The sequence below is a fragment of the Crassostrea angulata genome, chromosome 2 (genome assembly GCF_025612915.1).
Source record: "Crassostrea angulata isolate pt1a10 chromosome 2, ASM2561291v2, whole genome shotgun sequence".
In the NCBI taxonomy this organism is placed as follows: Eukaryota; Metazoa; Mollusca; class Bivalvia; order Ostreida; family Ostreidae; genus Magallana; species Magallana angulata.
The window spans coordinates 20082515-20108494 of record NC_069112.1 but is presented as its reverse complement, the minus strand read 5'-3'; the positions used below and the strand labels follow the sequence as shown (position 1 = coordinate 20108494).

Sequence of the window (25980 nt, the reverse complement as noted above, 5' to 3'; positions counted from 1 at the left end):
CTCAAATTTCAAAAATATCGTTTATAAAGATTTTACGGGTTTATTACGTAATTCTTGCATGTGAAGGTAAACTAGTATACAAAATTTTAGTAAGTATGCACACAAACACTATACTACATGAATTTACACTCTTTTTACACATTTTACTTTTTCTAAGAAGTTTCTAGGCGAGCAAGGGAATGAGTTTTTACATTCACTTATATTTAGTTTACATTCGTGTCATATTGAAAAGAACTTACGTGAGCGGTATTAATTTACAATTAATAATACGATATGATAGTGGCTTACAATGTACCTTAATATAAGACTAAGTCAACTGCTTTACGCTAAGAAAGTTTTGTGAAACAACTATGACAAATCTAAGGAACTTCCTAAGTTATAACTTGGGCATATCTTAAGTGCTATCTTAAGAAACATCTTAGGAAATCTTTGTGAAACGGGCTCTTTTTTAAAAGCCAAAAAACATTTATGTGGCTAATATAAACAATTCATCAAAAGGAGTCATATATAAAATTTTTAAAACAAATTTTGGATATGATAAAATTTAGATATTTTGCCCCTGAAATTTAGAAAAATTCTTTTAAAATTTCGTACTTCAACTCACCATCTACCAGTTGAACTTGGAAGATATCCCATTAAATATTAAATGTATTAGAAGTTGGGATGCTTCAGGAAAATTTTATTGACAAACGCAAGAGGTTGTCATGATTTGCAATAAGAAAAAAAACCGCCAGTCTTTTTTTAAGTTTGAAATCAGTAAAAAAAAGTTGTAAGCACGTGCTTAATTACAGTGCTTCAGTGAAGTAGCAACGCAACAGCACACGCAACCCGATCTTCTCCCTGATTGTTACAAACAAACAAATTACAGAATTATTCGATATCTTAAAAACCATGAGTATTGGGGGGGGGGGGGTGACATTTCTTTACCATGCAACTGGACTGCCGCTCTGTGTTTTCCGTAAAAAGGGAGGGATTAATGCGCACTTCTCATTGCTGTGCATTCTAGTACATTATAAAATCAGAATATTTTCTATGGTTAAGAATTTCAAATGCATTTTTTGCAATATTTAATACAAAAATACGTTTCAAAATTTTTGGAATGCTACAAGTTATAAAATTAAAGCCTCTTAACACATTGCGCTACGTTGTTAGGTATCACTTTTCGGGGAAAGAAATGAAATTATGCTTGATTATATATTTTTTTAATTTGAAAGGCAGTACCTATATCTTGAACATACAGGGGTTATTTATATTTAGGAGCTGGAGGCACGTAACATCGGGAGGGGGAGCCCCCCCCCCCCCACACACACACCCACACTATTAAATGGAGCATGTTAAAATTGAAGTGAGGACAGGATGTGAACACTGATCAGTAAAAAATGAAGTTATAGTCGGTTTTCCTCCCCCCCCCCCCCCCCCCCCCCCCCAACGGATTTGTCCTTTTTTAAAAAATCTTATATCAAGAATTTCTGGATAAGACTGCCATATACACTGTACACACTTTCAAAAATGATGTTATTACGTGCCTGAATTACTAAAAAAAAAAAATAGGCCTAAACCAGGGACAATTCCACACTATACCGGGTAACATTCAAATATGTATAATATTATATCTATATCAAACTTGTATCTGAGATCGACTGGCCCCGCCGTCATCAACATTCCTCAAGTTATTACTCAGTCACAAGTCAGAGTTATGTATTACTTTCCTTTTAATGACTTCAGTTGAGTTCGGAATTAAAAAAAAATTAAGTGACGGAGGAGCTTGCATCCCCTATTTTGAGATGGACCGATCCTGTGATCCTGTGACGTCATAGCACGGGACACTTGATACTGATTACAAACTACCTGAGAAGACTTCATTCATTCGTATGCAAATTGAGCACAAATCGGAGCCAATCAACAGGTATGATTTAAGAGGTAAAATTAGACTGTGGAACGTCACAGTATAAATTGCACTCACCGGGTGCGAGGTATTTGGTCGGGAGGGTATCTATCTCGGACAAAGAACCTTTAAAAATATTCTTTTGAAACACGTGCGAGTTCCTTAAAAAATGTCGGCTTTGGTAAGTGAACAAAAATATTGTCTATTGGTCAACTTATTTTTTGCTTCAACAATAAGTAGTTAAAGCGAAATATTTAAGAGGATTTCGCGTCAAGTTCATACACTGCATCTTGTTATGACACCGTGGGAAAATATCATTTTTTGTAAACACCCGACATCAGCAGATTTATCACGACGACGCAGGCAAAATATCAGGGAATTCCGTGCAAGCGAAATAGAAATGTAAAAAAAAAGTTTATATGTAAACAAAGTTTACCAGGTTTGGCAGTGTATTAAGTTTTTGTTTAAGATTTGTGGATAAAGATTACGACTGTTTGACATTGCTTTCCATATAGAATGTTGAAATGAGCTTCATACCATATACTTGGCCAGTTTGACTTAACTTCATATTCAAATTCGGATAAATCTAACATGTCAGGAATTAAAACTGAATACAAACACAACCATAGTGGAATAAATAAAACCAAACATAAAGGAATGCTTTATCAACTGTTGATGCTTGGTGAAAAGGAAAATTGTGACTGATATTTTACATGTATAAATATTATAAATGCGGTTGATTAAAACAAAACATGAAAAACAACAGAAGATTGAACAAATTTCCTTTCAATGTGGAAAATTTAGGATTAGTCCGACTGATATTTTGAAAGTCTTCCACTAAATAATGTTTGATAGTTTTACTATGAAATGGCCTGTGTGAATTTTAAAAGTTAGATTTTTCAGGGGGACAGGATAGAGGTTTAACCCCCCCCCCCCATCCCACTATTGATCCCTGCACCAGAGATAACTATTTTACTGCTGTATTAATGCTGATATTCTTTGTCTCTTATTTAGAGTTCAGACATCCCTTCAATTAAAGTGGACGACTTTGACCATCAGCCGGAAGGTGTGAAGTATGCTAATAACTTTGACATCTGGAAGAACATCAATGCAATGCTTCATGGATCACTGAGCATTCCGGACATGGGACCCACCGCCGCACCTCCTGACCAATCAAAACGTAATGTTTACTGTAGAAATTGACCACACTTCCTTACAACAATTATGGTGAACTGCAAAACTTGATCACCCTAACCAATGGAATCTTGGGGGATTAAAGCATTAATTTATTGGAGCCGACGTTTATCTTGACCAATCAAAATTTTAGGTTTACAGCTGCATATGACCAATAGGGCTCACTGTATTAACTGACATGTACTATTAGATTGTTAGAATGGCCACAGGTTACAAAAATAAAATGAGATCTAAATTTACATTGATCGAACTTCATTTTAGATTTATATTGGTGTTGAATTAAAATATGCTACATGTAGATCATGTAGATATTTGATTAATAGTTTAATAGTTGACATTGTTGAATGTATACAACACTCCAAAACCCACAGCGTTCCATTTAGGAAATCCATCCATAGGTATACAGTGTATGCTCACTCAAATGCTATCATATTACACATTTAAAAAAAGAAATATTAAAAATGTGCATGGCCTAATGATGGACATTTACACGTACTATACAGCTGTCAACACCATTTAGATAATCCATCCAGATATATGTTCAGTCAAACTATATCTTTAATTTAAACACTTGTAATGTGTCCCCTGATCTCGTAGTTTTGATTCCTTACAGAGACCATGCACCAGATGCCAGTACGTACACACCAAGACCCGACCCCGAGTATCTACGAACAGCTGTACAACAGTGTGTATTCTACTAACACCGCCTACCAGAGTACTGCCGGGGGGTACGGGAGTGCTGGCCAGCCCTACGCCAATAACCCCTACCCAGGTAATTACTTATACAGGTAACACCTGCATACGGGCAACATGTTGTAACACCTGCATTCAGGTAACATGTTGTTACACCTGCATACTGTTACAGGTAACATGTTGTGTATTGTACAAAAGCTCCTACCCAGGTAATTTCTTATACAGGTAACATCTGCATGCAGGTAACATGTTGTTACACCTGCACACTGTTACAGGTAACATGTGACATCTGCATACATGTAACATGTTGTGTATTCTACAATAGCCCATACCCAAGTAATTCCTTATACAGGTAACATCTGCAAACAGGCAACATGTTGCAACACCTGCATACAGGTAACATGTTGCAACACCTGCATACAGGTAACATGTTGTAATGTCTGCATACAGGTAACATTATATATTCTACAATAGCTCATATCCAAGTAATTACTTATACAGGTAACACCTGCATACAGGTAACATGTTGTGTATTCTACAAGAACCTTTACCAGGTAATTACTTACACAGGTAAAATCTGCATACTAGTTACATTTTATCTTTATCCTCTATATTAACAGGTTTTCAGCTGTATTATATGGCTCTATATTATACTCATTATGATACTGTATTATATCTTTATCCTCTATAATAGGTTTCCAGTTGTTTTCGGTGGCCAACTCCAACCAGGCGCCTTCCCAGAATCCCTCCAGCTCCCACCCCACCCACGCCGCCCACTCTACACATGCGGCCCACAGCGGTCAGCCCCAGCCCCAGATCCCTAACTATGGGTACAGCACCCACTCCTACAAGGACATGTACACCACCCCGCCCAAACAGTCCCGCGCCATAAAGGGGACCAGCCCTGGAACCCCAAACAGGTAAGGAAATTAACAAGAAGTCTTTGGCCAACTGTTAAAAATACTGTGTTTTCATTATCTATTTCATATTACAATAAAAGAAAGGTTAATTTAATTGTTACTTATTCAACAGATGGAACCAACTCTTTGGCAGTCTTTTCCCTCTTTATCTTCTCTCTCTCTCTCTCTCTCTCTCTCTCTCTCTCTCTCTCTCTTTCTCTCTCTCTCTCTCTCATATGTCTTGTTTATATTCAATCTGTGTATAACTTAGTGATTAATTAAAATAATGTTGAGAGGTTTTAAAATAAATTTTTGAATATTATAGTATTATATTTAAACGATGTCTGTTGTAGATTGATAAAATATATTAAACATACTGCACTTGCAATCTGAAATTGATAAAATGTTAGTATTTTACAGTGATTTTTCTACACCCAATTTGGGTCCAAATATCGGCCCTTTTCTCCTTAGCAAAAATTTCAGATTTTTCCCAATTTGATCTGGGGTTTTTTTTTCCCAATAAAAAATGAGTAAAATATTTACGTTGTTCTTATTTACTAGATTTTTTCTCGTACGACTTACCTACAATTGAACGCAATGAATCTCCGTCATTCAGACTCTTCCGTCAACATTGAAAATACAGGTGTTATATGATGTGTATGAAAGACCAAGACAACACGCATGGTTGAGGGGGAAAAGACCGAGTTATTCATTTAATCTGTCTGAAATCATGTCGCATAAGGCCAAAAAAAAAAATATGTGTGTTTCCGGTTTCCCGACCGACCCTATTTTTTATGCGCCGACCCTAACACTTTTTATTCCAAATCCAGATTACCAACCATAATTGCTTTAAACAATAGAGTCTTACAAAACAGAGTTCAAAAAACGCTTGTAACTATTCAATAGAAAACACCGCTCATCAAAGCGTTTTAAAGATTTCTAAGTGTAGATTGGCAGTATGGATGAAAGTTATCCTTGGTTATTTTAGCTAAATTATCAATGCAATAAATAGTTTCATAGGGCAGTGATGTGTTAAAAATTAATAATATGTTTTACGGTGCGACCGTTGGGGCGAGCACAGCATGTGATCAAACAATGAATTATAATAAATTAATAAAATAAAATTAACAACGTGAAATTTGAATGCCAAAAAATAAAACATACCTATTTTTCAGTAAATTTTCATTATTCATAGTTTATAAGATTTGTTATAATTTATTTATTTATATGTAGAACAATAGTTTAATCTCAGATACAATGTTGTTAAATAATAAAGATTTTAATATATAAATATTCATTGCACTGCATCTCCTCTTTTAAAGTGATTGTGATTATGATTGATTGATTGATTTCCCCCTTTTTTTTGCAGTAGACATTTTTTCTTAAACTTACATATAAAACTTGACTCATCATAGAGCTCCCCCCATGCTAATTTTTTTTTCATTTTTGTCAATTTATACATAGAAAATCGACTTACCATGGATTTGCCCCTCCACTAAAAAAAAATAATAAATGTTTAATTTTATTTTTAATTTACGCTTAAAAATATTTGCTTATCATGTTAAAAGAACATGGTGTTGTCCCCCCCCCCCCCCCCTCCCCCCCCCCCCCGCATGTAATAAATGGAAGTGAAAATAAAGAAACCATTGAACTGCTAAAGAGCTGAAGGATTAGAATTTTCATGATTTATTTTTCTTTTTGCTTGCAAAGATTTTTTGGATGAGGCTGCCATCAACCCACCCACTCCCTTTAAAAAAAGGCGCTGCTACGTATAACGTTACGTTTCAGGAAATTACCGTAATTATAGTGAATAAAATATTTGTGAGCATTCATCCAAATTAGTGCAATTTACAACTGTTTCCTGTATCTGAAGAAATGTCCTTATTCGTCAGCTGTTCTTTATCTTAGCCTTTGCAAGATTTTAAGAGGATTTTGGTCATTTCAGCAGATTTACAATAACTTCAATTAGAGTAATTTCCCCTTATCAGTGCTTATTGTGACGTCAAAGCTGACGTTGGTTAAGTGTCGTCTTACTCTTTAAAACTCCCCTGAGAAATAAAAGTATGCGAAGTATACTGTTTTATTTACTTAAAAAGCATGATGTTCTTAAAATTACACATCTTATAAGCTTTTCAAAGGTTTTGCTTTGATTCTCGGGAGAACGTGATGTTGGAACGTGAGGTTGGAAACCATTGGTACTATGAATTGTGGGTCAAAATTTACTGACTCCGAAAAAATATATCGGATCAATGTGTAAACGTTTGTGACGTCACATGATTATTTTTGATTGAAAGTGTACTGAGGTGAACTCTAGAGGTAACATTGACTGTATGTCGCTTACATCGTTATTGTTTTTACTGTCTAAATTTGTCTTGCTGATTCTCGTGAGAGTGTGAAGTGATAAAAATTGCCATGATTACAGGGAACTACTGGGACGATTAAAACGATGCATTACTGGTCCGATTTACTGACGCCAAAAAAATCCGTTGAATGAATGTGCAACTAGTCCGAATTTTCTATTCACACACACCTTGCCGGTAGAGCTCGCTTCGCGCCGGCGCTGCGCGCCGGCGAGCTGCGCTCGCTATAAAGATGTACAAGAAAAAAGCAGAGGCAAATTTTTTTTTTTTATATTTCTTGGTGTGGAGACTGCAGACATCGTAAGTCTTTGAATAGGCCCAACAATCATTCACATTATAAATATGATTCTAAAATGCTGCAGTTCAATTGCAAATGAAATTTTTAAATTCAGTCTTAAACCATTAATTATGTATTCATTTTTTTTGGAATTATTGAAAAGATTTACTTCTAAGGCTCTCGTCTGATCAACCAGAATTTCCTCTGTTTCTGAATTCAACACTTACAGTTACGATATTAATGTTTACTGTTATGTCAGTTGACCAGGAAAATAGAACTAATAACCAATTCATGATATATCTGTGGAAATGAGTATTATACTCTGTTAATTTATAGTGACTGTCATATTTATATTTTCTATTCACATAAAAATAAAATCTTCGTATACATTCCAAATAAACCTTAGATTTAAGAAAGCTTTAATTCTGTAACAGTTGTCTCTATCCACGATTGCTCCATACAAAAATACATTTTCTTATAGTATAGAAAAATCATATGCTAGGAAAGGGGAAAACCTAAAAGCTCATAAAAAAAAAAAAAAAAAAAAAAAAGCCGACCTACCTACCCTATTTTAAAATTTGATGAAATAGGAAACACACATATTTTTTTTTTTGGCCTAATGCAAAATATTACATTAAACGACTTTGCGAGAAGGACACAACTGGTCTGACGAAAATATCGAAATTTTTTGTCCAAATACAAGCACAGGTATAACTATTCAAAGCGTATACAAGGAGTTCTGTCTGAATATTGTCTTAAGAGACCGTTTTCCTCTGATATATCATCTTAACCTGTGCTTGTATTTGGACTTACGAAAAAATACATTTGTAATAAAGGGAATTTCGCTTTTGTCAAATATTATCACCAAAAAAAGAAATAGGCTCACTGAACAAAACAAAGATGCATTAATGAGAATTTGTCACCGGAACAAAGAGTTATGCAATGACAATTTAGAGAAACTTGTAAACAACTTCAAAAGATTAAGAAAAAGAAAATTACAAAGTTAGAATTGTGTGTGATGAACAGGGTTTTCCTGTGCTGACAATGTAAGTACCTTAAATACATCATTAATGAAATATTGCAGCTTGTTTTACTGTTGATTGTTTTACAGCAGTGACTATGGCACACTCTCCCCCCAGAGTCCCCAGAACGAGGGGGGCCTCTCCCCCGTGGAGAAAATGATCTACTCCACCATTATGCAGCAGGGAAACAAACCGACCAGGAGTTGCTCCCCTTGTGACTCCGACACAAGTGGTATCAGCAGTGAGGGGTCAGAGGCCGCCCTTATTGATATGATGGTAAGTGATAGTTAATTGTAATTGGTAAATCAGGCCTCTCGATTCTAGTTTTTTGTTAAGGGGACTTATAGTTTAATCCATGTAATTTTTGTTTAAATTTGAAGATTAATATGTAAACATTCAAATTGAACTTAGATATTGATATGTTGAAAATATTTTGTTTATACTGTAGGAGCTAACACAGGTACACTATCAGGGCAATTATAGCAACGACAGTTCTCCAATTTTCTACATTATAAAGGGATTTTTTAAAGAAATTAATTTCAATCCTTTATTTTATGATTTATGATTTATAAACATTTTAGGGGAATTTAAACTTGCCAGTTTGAATGCTATCGCATTAACGGTGCATTTTAATCCAATTTTTCAACCATGAATATGTACATTTTAGCAACAAAAAACGTCTATAACTTTTGAAATAATTAAGTTCAAACTCACTGAAAATTGGTACAATTGTAATTCATTATATATCCTATCAAAATCTGCAAAGAAATGTTTACCTTGTTTGGTCAAAATTATGAATTGTAATCTCTGTCAAGTTTGCCTATGAACAGTTTTATCAGTTTTTCATTGAATTCAGCGATTTTAACTCAAATTATTCTGTATATATTGTTAAACATTGGCATCATTTCACTTTACATATCTTAAAATGTGGTAAACAAAAGTATAAACCATGATAAATCAAGAAATATTGGCAAAACCATGCATCACATAACACTGATATTATATCCGATAATGGTAAAATATTCCGGAATGCCATCATGTGACAATCAAAAGACCTTAAAAGATTGTATGCTGTAACCATGTTTAACTGTTTAACTTTTTTTCTTGCAGAACACATTAAGCTTGGGCAACAGGGTCCAGCAACCGCAGCAGCAAACCACAGCACAGGATGTTGCAGCACAGATTTACAATGCACAGTTGCAACAACAGCAGCAACAACAGATTGTGAGGGACAACACCAGTGCTCTGAGTCAGGTCATCCCCCAGGCACGGACCACATACGGGGGAGTGGTGAACCCGTTCCTGATGGCCAACACTGACCCATACGCCATAGACAGGGCGGCGAGGCTTCATAGAAATGCTGCTGGTAAGGCTCGAGCTAGTAATCTTTCCTTCAGATTTTTATTTATTAGGCCAAAATAAAATAAGTGTTTATTTGGAGTTGTCTCCAGCCTCATTGAATAACCCCCTGATAAAATTGAGTAACCCAGAATTAAGAACTTTTTTTTATATGGAGATTTTTATTTTTACCAGTTTTAGAATTTTTTTTTTGAAAAATAAGAAAAAATCCTTGTCTCCCTCTTGGGTCTAAAAAATCCTCAAGGCGGCAATTCCAAACAAACATTTTTTTAAGGATGGCCTTATATGTGCATGTAAAGCGCTCATTGCAGGGCTCGACATTAACGCTTGTCTGCTTGTCCGGTACCAGTTAAAAAAATGTGCGGACAAGTGAATATTGATGGCCACTTGTCCGACTGGACAAGTGCATTTTTTATGTAAAGAAGTCTCGAACATTTAAAAAAGAAAAGAAAGTTTTGCTATAAGTTAATATTTATCCGTAGTCTTGTTATAAGTTTATCGATTAGTTATTTTGAATTTCGATCCCGACATCAAATTGCAATGCAATTGAGTTACTCTTGATCGGGATTGAAGTTCACTAATTTCATACAACTTTCAAGGTGTGGATCTTAGTTCTTACAAAGTACCAAACACATATGTTAAGAAAAAGAAAGGAAGAAAAGGTAGCAAAGATAAAGGATTATGGAAAGAAATGTAACTTATTTTAGGTTTCATTCATCATTGATAGACTATGATGACTATCCATGTTTAGTTTAAAAAACAGCTGAGAAATCAATATAACAGTTACATGTATTTTTAAACCTGATGCTAAATTTAAAATGTCTTGTAATTTGCCATGACAAAGCTACAGCTGACAAATCATGTTTAATGTTACAGTATATGGAACAAATACATGTACATATAGGAAAGACACTTTAAGTCTCCATTTAAAAAGTCAGGTTATTAATTATAGCTAGAGTAATCAATAAATGATTTTATTTTAGTAATAGAGTACTGTAGTTTTCAAGTTGACAATATTTGATCTTTATTATTGAAAATTTTTCGGACAAGTGAAGTTGAAGTTCGGACAAGTAAATGTTTTGGTCACTTGTCCGAATGGACAAGTAGGAAAAAAAGTTAATGTAGAGCCCTGCATTGTCCAAGCCTTTTGTCAACAGTAACCCATACAGATTATTGCTCTATAGCCTTATTCTGCTAGACTCCATGACTACTTGCTGATATGACTCCTTACAATATAGCTAAGACTCCACAGTAATGATGCTTTAGATGCTAGTGTGTACAGCTTTATTTCAACATGTGAACCTCTTTCCCTTCTTTAAAGGGACTTGGACATGATTTGAGATCAAAAATTTTATTTTTATTTTTTATGACGTACAAAATGATTTACTGGAGCATTTTAAATGATTGACCAAAATATTGAATGTTAAAATCAGGTTACAAGCGAGATAAAGAGGTAAGAATTGGTTGTAAATGTAAACAAATCTCGAGTCTTATAGTTGTTTACAAAAAATGTAATGTAGAGAATTACCATTTCTTAGACAAAATGACATGTAAAAAACGATTTAAACTAACTCAATATCTTAATAAATACTATTATCAACAAAAAAAAGATACATTTGATTGAAACTTACACCAATACAACACATATGTATTAAAAAATGACAATGTTCGAGCTTTGTTTACAAAACAAAGAACTATGAACTCGGTATCTTGCTTATAGCTTGATATTTGACTTTTAAATTTTGACATAGCATTAAAAACATCTATATTTATCACCATAAACATTGAAAATAAAAAAATAAAATTTGAACATTTTAAGTCCAATCGTGTCCAAGTCCCTTTAATCTGAAGTTCTTTTCCTAGCGTTTTGCAAACATTAGCAATGATCCATAAGATACTGTATATTACAGGGAAATGCTCACCCCCCCCCCCCCCCCATTTATTTTTACCCCTTTCGCCTTCGTAGTCGGTATCCAAATTTAAGACTTGGTGAAACCCATTTAATTTGTTTCAAGTAATCTCTCCTTAAACATAAGTATGTCTGCGTGAATTTAAGACAGGATGAAACCATTTGCAAGTGTAGAAGGGTGAAAAAAAACAAGGGGTAAAATATAACCTTGCAGACAGTATATATAAGACTGTTAGACACCACAGAAATGCTAGTGGTGAGAAGACTTCTCTGTAGTTTAACATAACCAACTCACTCCACAGAAGTGTCAGTCAAACAATATGTAAACCTTTGTCAAAATATGTACAGTTATGTAACGCTGAGCTCTCTACCTCTTACAATGCATATCTCTTTCAGCATATGTATATTAATATACCGTATACCGTATTTTTCCGACGATTAGTCGGTATTTTTTTCCTCTGAAGCAGAGCACCCGACTTATCGTCTTGTTCGACTTGTCGTAGGCTCGTAGTCAGAAATTTTTTAAAAATAGCATTAAAAATCTTGGTTTTAATCATCTTGAGTTGGCTGTGTGATTGAAAATTACGTTGTTGAATTCACTGTTCATCTTTAATAATTATCATTTTCACTCATCTGTCAACACTTAAATACATAATAATAACAACAGTTATTAAAAAATGTTACATTGTCTTTAATCAATTAAAAGTTTTACCGTTCCGTTTTTATAAACACATCGTCACATGATTCTATGTATAACTAGTAGGAAGATAACATTGCGCAGTAAAATTGAAACCAAGTTTGAATGGAAGAAAATATTGCAGTAGGTCCGGGGGATGTTTTTTTAATTTTAATTATTTTATTTGTAAAGAGTTGTTAGTGGAAAGTATAAATCAGAAATATTTAATGGTCAAATTCAATCTTAAATTACGTAATCGGCAATTATCAATACTACTGTTTATACAATAGGCTGACACCGGTTGTGTTAATAATCTTGCCCTAAGGCTGAGATCTTTACGGCAATTTCACTCCCTGTGTATATAAAGAGTACCGTTGTAAGAGTGATTATAGTTCATTGATTAATTATTGTCCAATTCGTTGATTATTGTTAGATAATTTTTTTAGGAAACGTATGTATGTCGTATATCGTCATTATCAAGTCGTACAAATGACTGATTTATTTCTAACAGTGTCTATCTAAAACAATAGCGTGTAACTGCATTACTGGATACAAAGTAAACAAGTTTCATCAAATCATAGTAATTGCTAAGCTTTCTGCACTTGAGATCCCCCTTTGAAGTCCGACAGGAGACAGGTGCATGCCTATGACACCGGAAATTGTTAAACAAACATTGACCACGCGCCGAGTCAACAGGTGGCTGGTTACGTAATGGCGAATACACTGGAGATAGTCAGAGTGGATACTTATTTTAATGCTTGGGAATAAAATATTTCTGTCAAAGTAAGTTTAGTTTTGCATAACACGCGATATCGGGAATTGTTTACAATGCAAGCGACTTTGTAGAAGTTGCCGGTATTTGAAAATTTGATGCATAAGTATAAAGCGTAATTGTTTAAATGTTAATCATTGATAATAATTGGTAGCAATATCGGTGACATCGTGGCATCATACACTGATAATGTTACTGCAGTTTTATAGGCCATTTTGAAGTGATAAGATCGACGTATGGTCTGCGATCGACGTATCGTAGGATTTTGTTAATATTTTGGCTAAAAATGGGCAATTCGACGAGTCGTCCGCATCGACGAGTCGTCGGGAAAATACGGTATATGGTTTTTTCGCGTATCACAAAATTTGCCAAAATGGGGAAAAATTGTAGCATTTTTAATTTGCATCAGTCAATTTTTTTAATTATAAAAGTTTCATATAAAAAATAATACAATATGTAATCTCTGCACATTCGGTTAATTGCGATTTAAAAGAAAAAAGCAAAAACTTAGATTATCCGGAAAATTACTGGATATACAGTATATATGTGTATATAAGGCTCTTATCCCTAAGCTCTTCCTAAACACTGGCGTTAGCATGTACACAGTGTCTGACGGTAGTGCTGCTGATCAATTACCTACAAAGATACTTTCATACTTTATCAATTTGTAAATGATGGATTCCTACACCACACAATTTTTGAACTAATTAAGGAATTCTAATGATTGGCCAATGTCCAACTTGTTAACCAATGTCCAACTTGTTGTCTTATGTTCAATTTATTGTTCAATGATTGTCCTAATTGTTGCCCAATGTCCAATTTGATGCCCCATGTCCAAACTGTTGCCCAATGTCCAATTTGATGCCCAATGTCTTAATGATTTTGCAATGTACCATTTGTTCTGTTTCAGCAATGTGCGAGGCTACTTGCACCTGGAGTGGACAGCTTCCTCAGAAGAACTATAAGAACCCGACCTACTCCTGTAAAGTGTTTCTGGGTGGTGTACCCTGGGATATCACCGAAGGTCAGTAGTTTAACCTTTGGCCTTTGACCCTGTGACCTTAAGGGAGGTCATCTATTAGATCTTGAGGGGATAGCAATGTATCTACCGTGATTCCTATCCACTGTTAACTATTAACTTAGTCTATTAACTAACATACTAACCAAATCACTGACAATCATACATGTATAAACAATACGCTCCTTTTTCTGAAACTGTTTAGAGAGGGCAAGGGGCATCAATTATTGCTATTCAAATTAACAATCTTCCATTTCGTATTTGAAACTGACATTGAAAAGGTTCCACTGTTGTGTACTGTTATACTTGTTCATAAAATCTGGTTACTAACATTTTTCAGTTTTTTAAAATATTTTCTTCATGGTTTTATTCTTTGAAAACAGCTGGACTACAGTCTGCATTTACAAAGTTTGGATCTTTCAAGATTGAATGGCCAGGAAAAGATGGTAAGTTGAAAAAATTTCCTTCTACAAAATCAGTATTAGTCAAATGAAACTAGTATTGTATGACACTCTTGTGGGTAATTCTAACTCATCTGTTTTTAGGTCCTGTTGACCTTAAGTTTGCTTGTTTCAAAAGCAAAAGGGCCGATTTAACATGATATATCTACCTGTAATTTTACACCTGACTAATTGTTTTACAGTATATCTACAACTTTTGTTTGTCTACCTGTGGTGTTATACCTGCTCTCTTTTTGTAGTGTATTGCATCTGTACATTGTTTTACAGGGTATGTGTACCTGTTGTTTGAGTCAGAGAAGGCAATCCGTGGGCTGCTACAGGACTGTACACACGACTTCAGCAGTGGTGACTACTACTTCAAGATCTCCAGTCGAAGGATGAGGGCCAAAGAGGTATGGTCCTAATATGTGTTCTTTGCTAGACTGTTGTACACAGGAGAATATTTGCCCCCTTTTTATTTTTGCCTCATTTGCCCTTGTGGTCAGCGTGCGAGATTAAGACTGGGCAAATTCCAATGTCTTCAGTTATTTCTTTTAAAACACAATTGTGTCTGGGCAAATTCATGACAAGCAACACTGCAAGTGTAGAGGGGCAAAAATTACACGGGGCGAAAATAACCTTGTATATACAGTATTCAATATGGACCCTCCATTGTTGCTGAAAATGGGAACATATTTGCTGTGTTAATAATGCTTGTTTGTAGACTATTATTATACCCCCCGCAAACAAAGTTTGGGGGGGTATATAGGAATCACCTTGTCCGTCCGTCCGTCTGTCCGTCTGTCCGTCTGTCTGTCTGTCTGTCCGTCTGTCTGTGCAATCGTGTCCGGTCCATATCTTTCTTATGGAGAAACATTGGAAGTTCTTACTTCACACAAAGATTGCTTATGACCTAAGGGTGTGTCATGACCTTGACCCAAGGTCATTCGGGCAAGGTCAAGGTCACTGGCAGAAAAAGTGCAAAATTCGTGTCCGGTCCATATCTTTCTATTGGAGAAACATTGGAAGTTCTTACTTCACACAAAGATTGCTTATGACCTAAGGGTGTGTCATGACCTTGACCCAAGGTCATTCGGGCAAGGTCAAGGTCACTGGCAGAAAAAGTGCAAAATTTGTGTCCGGTCCATATCTTTCTTATTGGGAAACATTGGAAGTTCTTACTTCACACAAAGATTGCTTATGACCTAAGGGTGTGTCATGACCTTGACCCAAGGTCATTTGGGCAAGGTCAAGCTCACTGGCAGAAAAAATGCAAAATTCGTGTCCGGTCCATATCTTTCTTATGGGGAAACATTGGAAGTTCTTACTTCACACAAAGATTGCTTACGGTTAAAGGGTTTGTCATGACCTTGACCCAAGGTCAATTGAGAAAGTTCAAGGTCATTGTTTCAAAAAAGCTAAATTCTGTCTGTGTCATGTCTTGTATTAATGGAAATATTAGAAGCTAAAAATTAACAGTTTTCAAAAATAAAGCAGTTGTTATTTATAGAAAATGGACAGTGAAATAGATTCATCCAATATTTTCTATAATAGCAAAAATACACGCGTTATGATTTTTTTCTTAGCGGGGGGTATCAATTGTGAGCTTGCTCACAGTACCTCTAGTTCAATTTGAAGACCCCTTAAAAGATTATAGCCCTTATTTGTCTTAAATTTCAGAGGGACTGTTACTAGCTTTTTTAATAGTAATCATAGTAATGAACTACTGTGGTTTCATTAATATTCAAGGGTATCAATTTTCGTGGATAAAGTGAAAATCACATGTTCAAGGATATGTAAATTCGTGGAAAATGATCCTTTCAATACAAATTGATAGTAGAAATTGCACATCAATGAACATTTAATTTCATGGATAAACTTAAAAACGAAATCCACGAAAATTGGTATGTAACGAATATTGATGAAACCACAGTATGAACTTCAGAGTTGTTTGCTAAATGATTCAACTGAGATCTTTAATTCTGAATACTGTTAATTTAAAAGTGGTTATTTAGGCTTAGGGAAAATTACACATGTTATGCAGTAAGCTTAAAAATGCTTAAAATAACCCAGCGCATATGGTAAAAAATAAAACCTTTATAGAGTACGTGGTAAATCATGCTTCCGCTTATTTAACACCCAACCATATTGTTTGACTTAGAAAATGAGTTCTTTACAACCACCACCATTAATAACCATTTTCACAGTGACGGTAGCTTTGTCAAGAGTATAATAAAATTTACACATGATCTGTTGAAAGTTAAAGTTATATCATTCAATTTGGTTCTAAGCACCAAGAATATTGTTTGCCATCAGTTATTAACTTAGCACTTGTTTAATTCACAGTTTCATTCGAGTGCTTCTATTGATTCTTAGTGACAGTGGCTTTGTCTGCCATCAGATATGAACTTTACATATGTTGTCAGGTTCAGGTGATTCCATGGGTTCTAAGCGACAGTAACTTTGTCCGCCAGCCGTCTCAGAGACTGGATTCCAACAAGACGGTGTTCGTAGGAGCCTTGCATGGAATGATGACCGCTGAGGCGCTCGCTAACATCATGAACGACCTGTTTGCCAATGTAGTGTATGCAGGCATCGATACAGACAAACACAAGTATCCGATAGGTGAGATATATAATGGTCATCATGTATATCGGTAATGACTTATTTGAATACTGTAGATTTCACAATTTACTGGAGTACTTAATTCGGAGATTCAACAGTTTTGGATCAAATTACTAGAATTTACTCAAATTGTGAACACTGAATTTTTATCGTAAATCCAAATAGTTTTCATCTGTCTAAAAACTTGAAGCAAGATTTTGATTAATATCCGAGATATTGGCTTCTTGAATTTTACACGAATATTAATTCCTTATGTTCATTAAGGAACATTCAGTGATTGGCAGATCAGGTGTATGTTAAATCCCAACAAATGATAGTCCCCATTTCATATGAGGCGAGTTCAACAGAACAAGCGCTCGCCAAAATTCCCTATACCCGCAACACAAATTTTGGCGAGACATGTATGAATGAAACTGAGCTATTTATGCCAATCTATGGATTTTACATTTGTTACAACATGAGATACCTGTGGCAAACTTATTTTGGGGACTAGATTCTTTGACAAAGCTTATGATGATTATTTTTTTAAACAAAATACAACATAATTTGAAGGTCTTATTATTCATGGAGATAAATATATGCAACATAATAGCTCTAGTAAACTTTAAGAAATTTTCTAGCTAACCCCAAAGTATTTTTTTAAATTATTTTTTTTAAAACAGAAGTTGTTTTATAATGTAGAATTGTATAAATTTTGAACATTATAGAGATCAAAGAAAGCTGTGTTGATGGTATATATTATAAATTTCAATTTTTTGTCAACAGGAAGTGGCCGAGTGACGTTCAGCAGTAAGAAGAGTTACATGAAGGCAGTACAGGCAGCATTCATCGAGATCAAGACTCCCAAATTTACCAAAAAGGTCAGTTCATTGCATCAAGGTAAAACATCAGGTTTACTTCTAGTTTACTGACTCGGAGTTCAAATTTTCAGTTAGGACGGGACTTAGGGACTATGTACAAGGATCAAATTTTTAAACAAAATTAAGGATGGACACCTAGATTTCAACCAGCAATGGAACATCATTGTATTTTATATCTCTTTTTTCATTATTTTTGTTTATCCAGGTGGATCCACATCTGGAGCACTCCATTTGTAACCATCAGTATCTGGAAGTCTCTATATTCAATGTGTTTCATCTCTTTGTAGATCCAGGTGGATCCGTATCTGGAGGACTCCATATGCAGCCTGTGTGCCACACAGCAAGGTCCGTACTTTTGCCGTGACATGCAGTGCTTCAAGTACTTCTGTAGGAACTGCTGGTACTGGCAGCATGCACTGGACAGCTTACGTCACCACAAACCGGTCACCCGGAACACCAAGACCACGAACCTCATTGCAGCCGCCTCCGTGTAAAACATAGGTAAGTCTTTACCTGGACAGTGTTAAGACCTCTTACTTCTCAGGTATCTGGTAACCAGCATCTGATTAAATGCTGCTGAACTAGTGAATTTCATTTACTTTCCTGATCGCAGCTACCTATGTGTAAAACATATAAGTTAAGTCTTCACCTAGTTAGTATTAAGACCACTTAAGTCTCAGATATTACAGCATCTGGTTAAATGCTGCTGAACTAATGAATTTTATTTACTTTCCTGATTGCAGCAGCCTCTGTGACTGTAAAAAAAAAAAAATTAATATTTTCCCCAGGTAATGATGCATCTGATCTAATGCTGCTTAATTGACTAATTTTACGAACTTGATTGCAGTCACCCCATGTTTTACTAGTAAAGTGCAACAAATTAAAAAAAAAAAAAAAAAAAGGTTATGCATCTTCTCGTCAAATGCTGCCAAAATGATGAAATTCTATATCTATTTTGAAAAAGAGAATTTCTAATTTGTAATTTTAGTACTAATATGGACATTTTTTGGCCTGAGGACCTAGCTAAGGTTCCTTAGGTGGCTCACTACACCGTGAAATATTTTCTCAGATCAGCAGAAAATTACTTGATTATGATAGATATCATAATGGATGATAATTATTTAAGTCTCATAGGCCAAAAAAAGGGGAAATTTGGATGAAAAATTACATTTTCAAAAATGTATTTAACATGAACAAAATCTCCAGGCTTCAGGATTCAAACACATGATCTGCAGTTCAGAAGCCCAATATTTTAACCACTGAGCTACGACGATATACAACCTAATCGAACAATATAAACAGTTTAACAAAACATTTAAATTGCCATCTTGTGACGTAGTGTCTTAAAAAGTATAAGTGTAGGTGTAGTGAGATACCTTAATGGCCTGGTCTCTAAGGTGAGCCTCTGATACAGAAGATGCAAAATTGTTCTGTTGCTGTTCTGTGCCAGTCAGAAAATTGAAGACTGGGTAAAATTCACAATTTTATTAAAAAAAAAACAATGTTAGATTACCCAACATATACTGTGTCTGGGTAAATTAAAGACTCTGAGAAACTGTTGCCGGGCAGCCCATAGAAGGAAAAAAAAAGGGGAAGAGGGCAAAAATAACCCCGTATACAGAATATCATATACTATCACTAGAATACGAGAATCATTCTACATTAAAATTTGAAATGATTAACCACTTTAAAGTGTATCAAACCTTAAGAATATTTAAAATTTTTATTTTACTAGGAGGACTGTGGAGCCTGGATTATATCCATGAGAATTCCATGATTTACAGATGATCAGAAGATAAAGAGTTTTTTTCCGATAGTGCTCAAGGAAGAGATTATTGTGTTCAGAGTATTTTTTTTTTATAATTTATTTTCATTTCTTTCCGTCCAGGTAGACAGGATATACTCAATAGACATTTATAAATTTGTTTTAGAAATCTCTCAAAGAATGTGATGTCTCTATATACTTGTATATTGTAACCAACCTTTTAGCATTCCATCTTTTGTTTTCAAGATTTCAACATCTTTTTTTAGCATTATTATTTTGTGTAATTTAATGCCAAGTGTAAACAACTTGTCAAAAAGTCTTTTTTTTCTTTCTAAAAACCCTTTGTGTTTTTGTTTTAATGAGATCATATAATGCAATTATTTTATTTAAATTAATTCCAATATTTAAAGATTTTAATTCATTTTGATGTTTACAAAGAAACATGAAGTGGAAATAAAACAAAACTTGTATATTTAATGTCTGTAATTTTTACATCTTAAATAGGAAAAGCTAATTTTATTGAATTGTGATTATAAATGAATTATATCTGGAATCAAAGTTGATTAAAAGTTGATTTAATTTTGATTGTAAGTTAGTTTAATCTTGATTATAAGTTGATTTATCCATTTATAACTTGAATGTTTGCTGATTGAAACTTGTATATCCGAACTTTTACATTCCCATCATTTCACATAAAATTGATTGTATTCTGACTTTACTTGATTTAATCTTGAATCTAAGCTGATTATAAGTTTAAATTTTAAGCTGGTAGCTTTGCGAAAACCTTGCTTTAGGTAGTAGAACAAGTGCTCCCTTGTGTGCTGAATGTATATATATACATATATCTGTCCTTGAATTTGGAACATGTTATTTTTATGAACATTATTCAGTTTTCTTATATGTTGTTTGAATAAGAGTTGAATTCTGTTAACATTATTTGTGCTGATAAATGTTAATGTTTATCATTTTTCAAGTTGGATTCAGAATATGGATCTTAGTTTTTGATGCAATTTTTGATCAAACAGTGGAAGAGAATAAGATTTGTCCTGCTGTTTTTAGTGCTATTCTTGTGTTCATCCGAACTTAAGTGCTTGTTGTTTTTAGAGTGGCTGTAATTTTGTACATTTTTTCTGAAATTTTGTTAGAACAATTTTGCTGCAGGAAAAAAGCTATTTTGATAACTAAATCATATCTTTAAAAGTTGTGTTCATATCAATTCTATATTTGTTATCGATTTTGTGTTTTTGTTTGAAACAGATTTGTATCAAAACCAACATTATTTTCATTTTTTTAGGATTTTTGCAAGAAACTAGAGCATTTTGATGAGTTTATTATATTGTCAATGCAAAATATATGGGTTTTTTTTTTTCTAGAAACACAACTTTAAATAGATTGCTTGATATATTATTTATCTATAAACTGACTGTAAATGTAATTTTTTAACAGGAAAAGGATGTGTTTGAGTAGATTAGATAACCAGAAAATGCTAAAGGTCTAAAACAGATGATAAAATTAATTTTCCTTTGTCTGGTAATTTTTTAAAAGGATTTTTTAAAGAAAGAAAACTTTAAGTCATTTTATGTGTTTTGTGGGTAAAAATCCAGACATTTAAAAAACACAATTACACAAGATGTTTTTAAAGCAATGTTTTATTCACATTAAACATATCGGAATAAGTTTTTTGGAAAAAGTCAAGTGCTTACTATCATGTGATGAAATGGCTTCTTATATAAAAAATACTTGTGTAAAGCTGCAAATTTTTTTTAATTGCTGTTTTTTTTTGTGGTGTGTTACACTTTGGTGTTTGTTTCTTGTTTTGGCCCTAGCACTTGTTTTGGCCCTAGCACTTGTTTTGCACCGTTGATTCCCTTCCTCTCTGTTAAAAAACTAAATGATCTAAAGAAGGTGATCCCCATAAAACTTGAGACACAACTATATTTACTGATTTTATTATTATCTACATGGGGATATTTTTATGCGCATTGTTGTCTAAGATTATTGATTTTTTCCTGTATCTATTTGATATATATACTTTCCTCTGGTATTGTTTCTCCGATGTATGACCAATGTGTTCAATCAAGGCTTGGATAAAAAAAAATGAGAGTCGAAGTATTATTGTTTTAAACGAGTCATGAAACGCCAAAAAATGATGCTTTATGATAAATCCTTGCCAGATAAAATCAGTTGTTGCCGCATTTATTTCATTATTATTGTGAAGAGGGAAATCACCCAATTTTACATTATAGTCAAAATATGAATATTGAGTTATTCTACTTTGCAACGCTGCAATAAAATTAGAAGAGATACAAATCTGTCGCGTTCCATATTTTAATATTTGCCTGAGAAACTAATAGTTATTTTCTAACAAGGTTATATCTTCTGTTTTATGGGTTTTTAAATGTTACTGTCCATTGAATTGCAAGAATCAATTTTTTTTGTCAAAAATCAATTCATAATCCACTATTTTATCTTTCAATCTTCTTCAATTTTAAGCAGGTGAGTGTCTTGGAAAAGTCGGAAAGACAAAACATTTTAGCTTTAAGTTTGAAGAAAGAAAACGTTTCTTGTACTTTCCACATAGAAACCACTGTTTTAATCTTTGTGTTATACATTTTAATAAAGTGTGAAATAATATGGTTGTATTTTTTTCAGGAAGTTGCAAATTTTGCACCATTTAGATATTAAGAAACTTGTTTTAAAAACGTATCTATCTTTTTGTGACTTATGATACATCTCATAGAATATCATATTTGTATTATTTACAAAACTGAAAACGGTGTGGGTTTTTGTGTGGTTTTCTATTTTTGTTTAATCTTATGATGCAAAATTATGGAACCTTTTGTCCGAAAGCTTTGTCATTTTTCTACGACTTGTTGGTAAAGATTGTATATTATATATAGTGCAGTTCTGGCAGGCAGCTTACAATGGACAGAGTTTGATTTTCTGAATCTGTAGGTAACAGTATTTTTTTCCGTACTTTTTCCCCCCATTTTTTCTTTTTGTTTGCTCACTGCACTTTTGTTTTGAGGCCAGATTATTCCAAAAAAATGAAAGAAAAAAATAATAAATTTATTTTGCAAATCCGTTTGTCGTTTTTTTTAAACTTATGTTAACAAGCGTACATGTTAATGCTTAATTTGTTGTATGAAAGTTCTGCGAGATTGTACAGCAGAAAAATTCTGTTACTTAGTTTATTACATTTATTTAGAAAGTCGGAAAAAAATCAACTATTAAGTGTCATTTTAAGTCATTTATTAGAAATTAAAAATCATCCCCGAAGGAATACCAAGAAAAAAAAACCCCACAGCTTATTCGCGAAATATTATTTTAATTTAAATTGAAACACAACAGGAGCTGATGGCGGTTTTGCATAAGTGACATGTTTACTGTTTCCAAATAATTATATTCCTATTGCAAAAATCATACCTTTATCTGAACCAATTTTCAATAATGTAATGTATATTTCCTTAAGGAAATGTATACATATAGATTGTCCTGCAAAAAGAGGATTATTATATGATTGTTAAATTCCTAGCTCTCTGATTGGCTCAAATCAGACTACTTGAATCTCGAAAAAAAACCAGAACGTTATATCCACCTGCACGTGGCCTATGAGGTCAATACATCATTTGATCGTCCAATGAAACATCGTGTTTCTCAATTTGTTCGGCAATGGCTTCAAACTTGAACATTGCTTGATAACACTCAATTTAATATATGTCGGTATCAATTCGTCGCTGAATCATATAATAAAGTAATTATTGCTGATTTTTCATTCAGCTAAATCATCGTATTAAACTAAAATACAGCAATAATGGTATAATAGCGCACTTAGTAAACGATTCCGCCTACAATATATCGCTTTTGCAAACATCAGACAGTTTCAATATTATACAATATTTAGTTAAATACATTTTAAAAATGCAAATTACACAATTGCCATATTAAAAGAGTCTCGATTATATGACACGTAAATATCGAAATGGTTTTAAAACCTTCACCTATTAATTATATTTTTTGCTTAAATTATATCTGTTTCAAAAGAATGCATTTCTCATAATCAAACGAAATTTGAGAGTCAATCGTAGAGTTATAAATAAGCAATTCTTTCACCCCTGCGAATGTGTTCGGAATGTTTTCATTATCGTTGCTAAGTATATAATAAATTCAGAGTCGCTCGAATGAAAGTTCACGAGATTTCACCGAGAATTGTTCAGTTCCTGTGAAATTACGAGCGGAAGCATAAGTGTTCGGATAATATACTCAAAATATGTGATTACTGGTCGTTTTTCATATCATATCCTACTTTGATTTATGTTAAAACATGAACATCTTTTAAGATGTATGTCTTTTTTCACCATCTAGCGGTTATTTATATTAAACGACAATATTCAGAACAGAGTCATCGTTTGTGTTCAACCACTCTACACGTGGTTGAAAATATAAACATTGGGTTGCTTGATAAAATCATAGCCATGTTTAGTGCTTTTGATGTGTAATACCATGATTTAAAAAAAAATAGGTTTCTGTTTTGTATAAAAACTTAGTATGTCGAGCCATTTTCAAGGAACATTCTGCATAAAATAGTATAGTCTATTTCATTATTGATACACCAGGTCAGGCGCGGATCGAAAATTAATCCTTAGAGGGGATCGGTACTAAGCATGTTAGTTGTTGCATCAGCAGAAAAGACCTATATTTTCTATTGTCACATATATTTCTAGAATTCATTTTATCCACCAATTAATGAATATAAAGTTTAAAATCAATAAACGTTTAAATTTTATATTTGACTACAAGTACTTAGATTCAAGGAAATAGACGATTTTTACTGCTAAACTGAAAGGGTCAAATGAAACCACGTGCTCTAAATTTAAATGACAATTACATTTGCATGGGTGTCTTTGTCATGTAAGTCACCCATGTTTTTGTTTACATTGGTTCAATATACCAGTAAAAACTTCACCCCTGCGAATGTGTTCGGAATGTTTTCTTTATCGTTGCTAATTATGTAATAAATCCAGAGGTGCTCGAATGAAAGTTCACAAGACTTCACCGAGATTTGTTCAGTTTCTGTAAAATTTCGAGCGGAAGTATAAGTGTTCAGACAATATTTTCAAAATACGTAAGTACTGGTCGTTTTTCTTATCATATCCTACTTTGATTTATGTTAAAACATGACAATCTTTTAAGATGTATGTCTTATTTCACCATCTAGCGGTTATTTATATTAAACGATAATATTCAGAACAGAGTTATCGTTCGTCTTCAACCACGTGTAGAGTGGTTGAAAATATAAACATCATATAGGTTGCTTAATAAAATCATAGCCATGTTTGATGCTTGTGGTGTGCAATATCATGTTTAAAAAAATAGTGGGTGTCTGTTTTGCTGTAAAACTTAGTATATCGAGCCATTTTCAAGGAACATTCTGCATAAAATAGTATAATCTGTTTCACTGTTGATACTATTACTAGGTCAGGCGCGAATCGAAAATTAATCCTCAGGGGGATTCTCTACTAAGCATGTTAACCGTTGCAACAGCAGACAAAAACTATTTTTAGTATTGTCACATTTATTTCTAGAACACATTTTATCCACCAATTAATGAAGATACAGCTTCAAATCAATAAAACTCTAGATTTTAGATTTGATTACAAGTACCTAGATTCTATGAAATAGACTATTAATACGAGGCACGATTTTTACTGCGAAACTGAAAGGGTCAAATAAAACCACGTGGTCTAAAATTTAAATGACAATAACATTCGCAGGGGTGAACTTGTTCACGCTGATTTGTCTATCTTCTTGCTCATTTTAAGCATAAATAAACAGTTCCTATCGTTTAACACATTCATCTTAGGTGTAGAACTGGAATTTTCATTCCAACGTTCAAAATGTAAACAACAAACAAGTTTTGTTGATATTGTAAAGAATTGTTAAGAAAGCTCTTTAACTCGCTTAAAACTTAACGAATTACTCTTAAATTTTGATCGCCTATAAAAATATCATACTGAAGCTTTGCAAACATTAAAATCGGGAAAATAATTTTTGACCAAAATTGTGATCATGATCCTTTAACATTTTTGCCATTTTGCATGAATGCACAACGGACTTTGTCAATATGCAAGAAAAGAAGGTTATCATGCAAAATAAATATGTCGACATACCAGAACACAATTAAATCATGTAAGTATAACATTTTCTTTGAGATGATCTCAATTTT

The 25980-nt window shown here is 33.6% G+C and overlaps 1 protein-coding gene across 2 annotated transcripts; it reads left to right on the top strand.

Annotated features, from left to right (window-relative positions):
- The first annotated feature begins 1777 nt into the window (after positions 1 to 1777).
- On the top strand, positions 1778 to 22839 carry LOC128172101 (cytoplasmic polyadenylation element-binding protein 1-like). Of its 2 annotated transcripts, none has more exons than XM_052837868.1 (13): positions 1778 to 1906; positions 2900 to 3065; positions 3693 to 3851; positions 4467 to 4692; positions 8420 to 8606; positions 9441 to 9696; positions 13957 to 14070; positions 14448 to 14510; positions 14793 to 14917; positions 16931 to 17129; positions 17895 to 17989; positions 18277 to 18490; positions 19725 to 22839. In XM_052837868.1, the coding sequence occupies exons 2-12, from the start codon at positions 2999 to 3001 to the stop codon at positions 18481 to 18483; spliced, it is 1698 nt and encodes a 565-aa protein (XP_052693828.1). In that variant the 5' UTR covers positions 1778 to 1906; positions 2900 to 2998; the 3' UTR covers positions 18484 to 18490; positions 19725 to 22839. The 2 variants fall into 2 exon arrangements, with proteins under 2 accessions (XP_052693828.1, XP_052693827.1); XM_052837867.1 differs by lacking the exon at positions 1778 to 1906 and adding an exon at positions 1949 to 2066.
- The last annotated feature ends 3141 nt before the right edge of the window (positions 22840 to 25980 follow it).